The 8,346-nt window shown below is 36.0% G+C and overlaps 1 protein-coding gene across 1 annotated transcript; it reads left to right on the forward strand.

Annotated features, from left to right (window-relative positions):
* The first annotated feature begins 1,100 nt into the window (after positions 1 to 1,100).
* Positions 1,101 to 8,336, forward strand: LOC18602294 (integrin-linked protein kinase 1-like). Its single transcript, XM_007033574.3, has 12 exons — positions 1,101 to 1,882; positions 2,409 to 2,483; positions 2,598 to 2,702; positions 3,581 to 3,666; positions 4,697 to 4,817; positions 5,476 to 5,555; positions 5,788 to 5,850; positions 5,967 to 6,088; positions 6,200 to 6,285; positions 6,632 to 6,756; positions 7,039 to 7,170; positions 7,811 to 8,336. The coding sequence occupies exons 1-12, from the start codon at positions 1,463 to 1,465 to the stop codon at positions 7,815 to 7,817; spliced, it is 1,422 nt and encodes a 473-aa protein (XP_007033636.1). The 5' UTR covers positions 1,101 to 1,462; the 3' UTR covers positions 7,818 to 8,336.
* Positions 8,337 to 8,346: the final 10 nt, after the last annotated feature.

The following is an 8,346-nucleotide window of genomic DNA, read 5'->3' on the forward strand; positions in this document are numbered from 1 at the left end:
TTTTACCATTATAGGAACCCTTTCAAAGGAGTCAATTTTGCAGTCAACTGGGGAAGTGACAGGTTCCCATATCTTCATCACAAGTTGTCACATTGACAATAAATATCACTTGCCCTAATCGCACTCTACTCTAACTTAAACCCCAAATTAGTGCATCATCATCTCCATAATGACTTGGTTGACCTAGTCAAGTCAATCATACTTCACAAGAAGTTAATGATGGTAGTGTGGATAAAGAAGTTAATCTCCCTTAATCAAGCTATTTCTTTTTTAAGTATTAGCAGTAACCTTTCCTTAATCAGACAAATCTGAGAGCAAACAGATTCAGATTATGAGCATAATTAAAAGATAAGATTCTCATTATTTGGTTGGGTATTAAATAGAGGGATGGTCTCAAGGCATGGCAGGTAAAAGGGGAAATCCACATATTGGCTCCAATCCCCATGAATCCGACAGCAGCCAATGGATTTTTGCGCAAGTCAACTATGGTGGTTCCCTTGCCTTGTCAGATGAACCCCACCATATCCCTCATTTTCCACGTGGCAACAAATTGAAGGCAGACTTGTGTTTTGTAGTTGTGGGGCGCATCAACTCTGTCAGCATGTAAAACAAAGTTAATTACCAAGCAAAAGTGATTGAGGTCGGCAAAAAGAAAAGCTTAACTTTTAAGCTTTTATTGCGTAAATGAGATGTTACGAATTTGTAGTTTTAATTTAAAAAATAGACTTCCTAAATGAAGTAATTTTTATTAAAATACATTATTTCACCTATGAAAGAGAATTAATCTGTATTTATCTCAATTCATTATATTTTTAGTGATAAGAGATTCATGATAAAGATACCTAGTAAATACTTTAAACTTGACCATCTATCTAACAACATTATAAAAGCTTGGTACCGATTTATTTAGGATCCAAAGTTGAGGACAAGATTAAATATGAAAAAAATAGCAAAGCGGAATGAAAATTTGAAAAAGGAAAATATAATTAAAATTGATAATAAGTAAAGTAGGATTTAGGGTGTAGGGTCTACAGGCTGTAGGCTGTAGGGCGTTTTACACGTCCAAATTGCAGTATAAATTTATTTCCGCATGAACTCCATTTTCGCTGCATTCGGTTGAAAGAGGGCGAAGAGAAAAAAAAGGGCTTTGTTGTCAAAAAGCCAAATTCTACCATTTTTCCTCATTTTTCTCCATTCCCATGCGCTTCGCTCGGATCTCAAATCCTTTCTCCTCGTTCGCCTTCACTTCATCATCATCATCATCTTCTCTTTCCTTTTCCTTCCGCGGTTCGATATCGAGAGCCTGAGCTTAACCTTCTCCTCCTTTCCCTTTTCGCTCTCGATCTGTCGAAGCCAAAACCTTACATGTCATAGTTCCTTGATGATTATGTAATCTTGCGATTCCAATTTTTTTCACCTGATTTGCCGGATTTCCCTTTCGCTTGTACCACAAGGAACCACCATGGAAAACTTGGCAGCGCAGCTTAAACGGGGAATATCCCGCCAATTCTCAACTGGGTCGTTAAAACGGACTTTCAGCCGCCAATTCACGAGGCAATCGTCGCTCGACCCGCGGAAGAACAATCTGCGGTTCAGCTTCGGTCGGCAGTCGTCGCTTGACCCCATTAGGAGGAGTCCCGTCAGTGATGAGCTGACGGTGCCGGAGAACCTGGACTCGACCATGCAGCTGCTGTTCATGGCGTGTAGAGGGGATGTGAAAGGAGTGGAGGATTTGTTGAATGAAGGCATTGATGTTAATAGCATTGATTTGGATGGCCGTACTGCTTTGCATATTGCTGCTTGTGAGGGTCATGTTGAGGTTGTTAAGCTTCTTCTTACTAGGAAGGCTAACATTGATGCCCGTGATCGTTGGGGTAGCACGGTACATTTCTTTTTTCCTTTTCAAATTTTTTCACTTCTTTGTTTTGTTAATTTTTAATCCCTCAATTGTTTGAATTCTTCGGAAAGGTGGGATTTGATTACAGATTTCATATTAAACTAATTGTTTTGATTTTGATTAATGGTCTTTATTAGTTGGTTTGTTGAATTGGGATAAATCTATTGTATTGATTTTGGACAATGAGATTTAAAAATGTGCAATTAGATTTCGTTTTGATATTTCAGCTATTTAGCTTTAAATGATTTGTGGGATTCTGGTATATGAAATTGGGATCTTGTGGGGTTGGTACATTATCTGGTGCTTGGATTTGGCAAATTAGGACAAAAGGTTAAGGAGAAAAGGAGGTAGACAAATGTGCATAGTTATAAGCGTTGCTAATGGCCCCAAATTGAATTTTAAGTTGCTCCGTAACACTTCATATGGCAGAATACTTATCAAAAGTACTTTAATTCATGATGATATGGATGCATGTTTAGCAATGCTAATGAAGTTCTTTTTATATGGGCAGGCAGCTGCTGATGCAAAGTTTTATGGAAATGTAGATGTGTATAATATTTTAAAGGCTCGTGGAGCCAAAGTTCCTGTACGATATTAACTTTTCTTCCTTTTCTTCTTCCATCTATGCATCATCTCTGTTTGTGAATGATGATTTATGCCTGAATGAAGATTGATATTTACGTATTGGCCATGATATTAGAAAACCAGGAAAACGCCAATGACAGTTGCTAACCCTCGAGAGGTTCCAGAGTATGAGCTTAATCCATTGGAGCTTCAAGTTCGGAAGTCCGATGGTATAACAAAGGTTTGGTTCTCTTCACTTCCTTTTATTGGATTGATGTTTTTGGAAGCTCATGTATGGTCCAGTCTGAAAGGTGATTAGGTTGATTTGCAGATAGTATTCTGCATTTCATTCATTCCACTGTGAAATGATTAGTCTAGGCTTCTTTTACCAGATCTGGTTCCCTTTTCAGTCCAGTTCCACTTTCAAGAGTCATGATAATTCTTGTGGGAAATTGTTACAATTGATGAAAGATTACTGGGCATGCTACAATTTTTATAAAAGCATTAAAGTGTTGACAGATTGGTAGGCATTTTTAATGGCTTTTTTAGGTGTTAATAGTGGCTCATTTGGCATTAGTTTGGATGCCATATGCATCCAACATTTTCTTTTGGTCTTTGCATAGTCAGTTATTTGTAAAAACAAGCCGTTGTCTTATATTTGTGGTGGTAACACGTTTTAGATTTCTGAGAAAGACATGTTTCTTAAACTTGTTTAAGAATGTCCTCCCAAATATCAATGATGACATGTTGTTTTAAAGGTTAAAGCTTTTCTTTGCTTTTGCTGCACAAGTTGAAACTTGTCAATCATATTATGAAATGGTGAATCTCCTTCATATTTTTCCAAGAAGAAATAAATTAACTCTGCATAATCCCCCTCAAGGATTGACAAAACTGTTGCTCCTTTGAGCAAACTTTTGGTATACCCTTGACCATGGTGTAGGCAATCATAGTCATTGCCTTTGTGGTTGATGCGCAGATGTGCATCTTTATGAATTTATATTTATTGTCTCATGTTTGAAAGAGTAGAAGGGCTACATGATTCTCTTTCTTCTTTTCTCTTCTTTCTTGTTTTGTGCTTTTCATGGATGGATTCTTAACGTTTCATAAATCACTTGCCAGGGATCATATCAAGTGGCAAGATGGAATGGCACAAAGGTTGCTGTAAAGATACTAGATAAGGACAGCTATTCAGACCCTGAGACCATGTATGCACTTACCTTGTTTTCTTTTGGATATGTGCTTGACTCATGTCAATGAAAATAGACATTTACTTTCCGGTCTGACATCAGTCATTTACACTTATGATGTTACTTTGCACATTGCCTTGACTTCTTACAGTTGCTTGGAATTCAAAGTGTCTCTCATGCCATATGCTGATTCTCATCTAGATGTTCTTACAGCAATACAATTTGTTTGTTTCTTATCATTTTGATGTCTATTACCACTCGTATCATTTTTTGCCACTGCTTTATCTGCCTTTGTGGCCTATGCTAATAAGTTTGTACATAAATTTTTTCAAAATGTTGACCCCCTCCGCACCAGCTATCCTTCTTCTTTTTCTGTTGTACTTCTTTTTCTGATTTGCTTTTGACACAACTCGAATGGCTTGTGACTGCATTTAACAAGAGTGTTCATTCTTGTGCATAGTCCAAGAACGGGGAAAGAAACAGAGTATAGTTTGCTAATTTTCTTATTATCAGCAGATATGAGTTCTGCAGTCTAAATTTCAAACAAGTAGAAACTAAGGGATATGTATGGGAGCAAAAATGGCCAGGATATAACTCTAGTCTTGATAATTAGTACTGCACAAAGCTGGTACAAAGCAACTTTCAAAGTGGCCTTGTGCTGCAGTGGACACTAGAATGATTGATATGTAAAATTTTGGTTTAATTTTTAACGAGTTTGCACCTACATTCATTCATATCAGCATGTTCTGTTAGTTTGATTAGGGAATGCCTCTGAGTTCCTTCAATCATTTGTTATCTGGTATAATGGCACCAAATGATGTGTTGAATTGCATTTGATACAAATTTTGAGGTTACATGGCTAAGTAAATGATTTTATCGTCTCAACTTTTACAGAGTGTAGCTCACTTGGTTACCATATATTTCTTGTTTCATAATAGCTGCATGTTTTATTGCAATTCTTGTTAAAGGGATGATGGGATGTTATTGTTTACCAACTTTGTTGCAGAGCTCTAACACAAAACTATATTCATATCTCTTCCCTTAACAGAAATGCTTTCAAGCATGAGCTAACTTTACTAGAAAAAGTTCGACATCCTAATGTGGTTCAATTTGTCGGAGCTGTTACACAAAATATTCCCATGATGATTGTTTCAGAGTATCATTCTAAAGTAAGCACGTCTCTCTCCCTTTGTCTTCCTGCCTGCCCCTTGACTATCCTGTCTGTGTTTTTGTTCTTTCAATTTGTCTATTTTATATGTATAGGCATGCTTTTATATTTAATTATGATAGAAGATAAACACATTGTTTGTTCATTTAGAGAGAAAAGAAGAAAAGTGGGATGACTAGAGAATGAAGATTTCCCCATAGGGCCTAATAATTTTTTTCCCATATGCATGAGCCAAACAATTGACACTAGGTAGGAGGATTAGCATGTATGTGCATTTTGCAGCCATGATCAATATGCATTCAATGTCTGGAGAAACAAGGAATAAAGACTTATTCATTGCCTGAAGTGGTGTTTCCTAATTAATGGACTTAACCCCACAACCATCTTCAGTCATTAATGAATACAACTTCGATTTCTTTCTCCTGCATATCTATATTAGAGCTTCTGATATTTCAAATTTATTGCACGTGGTTTTCATTCAGTTTAGTTTTAGATGTTCTTGAGATGGGATGTACTCATAAGTTTTTCTGGCATGGTTCCTGTATTTGGTATTCTACACCAAGGAATTGTACTAGCAGCGTAATTTGCTTTGTCTAGAGAAAGTCTTTAGTGTTTTACTCCCCACTTTAACATTACTATTGTGATGATCCTTATTTCAGGGTGACTTGGGAAGCTACCTTCAAAGGAAAGGGCGTCTATCTCCATCCAAAGTTTTAAGATTTGCTCTTGACATAGCCAGGCATGTGTGTTTTTTTCTTTTGCATCAGACTTTAAGAATATTTGTCTGTATTATCACTTTAATCATCATAAGTCCTATTTTTCACCTATGCAAAATTCAAATGTTAATGTGCTGAATATGCTTCTTGTTCTTCTATTCTACATTATTCTCTATTTAGTAACGCATGGAACTGCTTCAAGTCGTTTATTTCTCCTGGTTCTTCACTTAATGACTATCATTTTCTTGATATCAGGGGAATGAATTACCTTCATGAATGTAAACCAGATCCAATCATTCACTGTGATTTAAAGCCAAAGTAAGGCAACCACCGTAGAAGTTGATATAATGGTTGCAGAAATTGCAAGTTGAAGTTTTTATTTACTCATTGTTGTGTACTGTTCTTTAATGTTTGAAATTTTGGTAAGGTGCCAGAAATGTGTTGCTGGATAATGGTGGTCACTTGAAGGTAGCTGGATTTGGTTTGATAAGATTGTCAAAAATATCACCAGACAAGGCAAAATTAGCACAGCCAAATGCTGATGTTGATCCATCGAGTGAGTTTGTGACCAAAAATCTTTTAGTTGGATGTTTATTATAAGTATGATACTTGTATTCTTTCTGCTATGGTAAAACTGTGACTAATGATTTGGTTTTTCTGATTGTAGATATATATATGGCACCTGAGATTTATAAAAATGTGATTTTTGATCGAAGCGTTGATGCATATTCTTTCGGTATCATGCTATATGAGGTACATTGTTTTTCAAAAACTTGTTATCGACTGACACAAATGTTACAAGGCTAAAGGCAATTTAATTGTCCTTTGAACTCCTTGTTTTTCTTTCTGACATCTTTCAGATAGTGAATATGTTGTGTTTTTTAGAAAAACAGATGCTCACCTGTGTCCTACACTGTGATCATTTCCTCTTTTAGTTTGCTTTGTGTGTATGAGAGTGTGTGAGTGAGAATGAGAAGTCAATGTGAGGATTTTTTTAGGATGGGGTTGAGGCAAGTAATTGTTCAGGCAAATCAAAGCTGCTTTTTAGTCTGAAACTAGGTATTAACCACTTTTTCTGTTTGTTCTTGTATGGGTTCAGATGATTGAAGGAGTAGTGCCTTTTCATCCCAAGCCTGCAGAAGAGGCTGTAAAATTGATGTGTTTGGAAGGAAAGAGACCACCATTCAAGACCAAATCAAGAAGTTATCCTCCAGACTTAAGAGAGTAAGTTTGGGATTCGAGATAAAAAGTAGACTTACCTTGGTTTCTAGCATCAAGTTTATTGAATTAATAACAGGGTCAGATTTGTGTGTGTGTGTGTTTGTTTGGTGTTTTGTGTTCCTTTGAAATTTATTTATTTTTTTGAAAAAAGAAAAACCCAGGTCTGTTTTTTTTTATGTCTTTCTTCTCAGGAGAAAAAAGTGCTGTACATTCTAAAAATTATCTTGATCAACTATTGCCCGTACAAATATTCTAAGCTTTACTACCATTGCAATATATAAACAGGCTGGTTGAGAACTGCTGGGATCAAGAACCTGTTGTCAGGCCGATTTTTGCGGAGATTATTGTACGATTAGACAAAATAATTGCCAACTGCTCAAAACAAGGGTGGTGGAAAGACACTTTCAAGCTTCCCTGGTATGCTTCTATCATCAATCTTTTTTGTTAAGAGGTAGTTTGTATATGTTGCAGATGAACGAAATGTCATTGAAGTTCCTTGTATATCATGATTATACCCAAAAGTTTTTGATAAGGCCTTTAATTTGAGCTTGAGTTTTATCTTTTGCCCCTTAAAAAGTTCTAGGCTGTTCTACATTGAATTTCTGATTTGATGCCTTATGATTAAATAAATAATATAGAAATATAATACTAGAAATGTTAGCTGTCCATTCATTGTTCGTAAGGTGTCATCGATTATTTACTCAAGCAGCAAGTTTTATGTTAAAGGATAAAAAATCTTGTGCTGATAAAAACGGATTCACTCAAGTGAAGGAGTGATGGTTTAATGTGATCAATTTCTGAGAACATTTGAATAAAAATAGTGAAACAAAGTACCATGGGTCATTGGTGCCTTGCTATAGGCAACATGTTGTGCTGAAATGTAATGGAATCCTGTTTTAAAGCATTGTATCCATAGTTAAATAGGGATTTTACATGCATAGAACATACTAGTGTATAAGTTAAAGATTCTTTGGTGGAGTTATCCCAGCAAATCTTGGGACTCCAAAATGTTGAAGTTTGTGAGGAAATCTAAGGCCTTACATGTGATTCTTTGCAGGAAATAAGGGAGGGGCTCAGTTCCTGCAAAAAAAAGAGAAATAAGATGAAGATTTTGAGGGAGAGGTTTCAATCTCAAGTTTTTTGGAGCTTCATCTTAAATGTTGTATGTTATAATAATTGAGTTAACAGAGTACAAAAATCATGTCGAAATCAAAAAGTGATGTTCCCTCAGTCTTTCTTCTTTCAAGGAGCTGGAACAGTTTCCTTGTTATGTATGATGTGTGAAAGAGCTTACGTTACGGACCGTGCGCGCAAATGGAAAAAAAAAAAAGACATCTATATATATATATATAAAATGAAAAGAATTACTGTAATTGTAATTGCTTTTGGGAGTGAATTGAAATTGAAGGACGGACCACACTCTGGATAATGCTAATTGGATGGCCTTGGAGTTGATCTTGGCTTTGATTAAAACGCTTGATGCTTGAGTATTTATGGAGTGGGTCATGACTCATTTGCAACGGTTAATCAGTAAAATGGGAATAATATATATATCTTGGACTATAAATTTTTGGCATCTTAAATGTGCTTATG

Source organism: Theobroma cacao, chromosome 4 (assembly GCF_053813885.1).
Source record: "Theobroma cacao isolate CCN51 chromosome 4, ASM5381388v1, whole genome shotgun sequence".
NCBI classification, from domain to species: domain Eukaryota; kingdom Viridiplantae; phylum Streptophyta; class Magnoliopsida; order Malvales; family Malvaceae; genus Theobroma; species Theobroma cacao.

Excerpts from the sequence above, each read along its gene's own strand:
- LOC18602294 (XM_007033574.3), top strand. The coding sequence starts at position 1,463 with ATGGAAAACTTGGCAGCGCAGCTTAAACGGGGAATATCCCGCCAATTC. Across the intron at positions 4,818-5,475 it reads TTTCAGAGTATCATTCTAAA|GGTGACTTGGGAAGCTACCT; the intron begins GTAAGCACGTCT and ends TCCTTATTTCAG. Across the intron at positions 6,089-6,199 it reads TGCTGATGTTGATCCATCGA|ATATATATATGGCACCTGAG; the intron begins GTGAGTTTGTGA and ends TTCTGATTGTAG.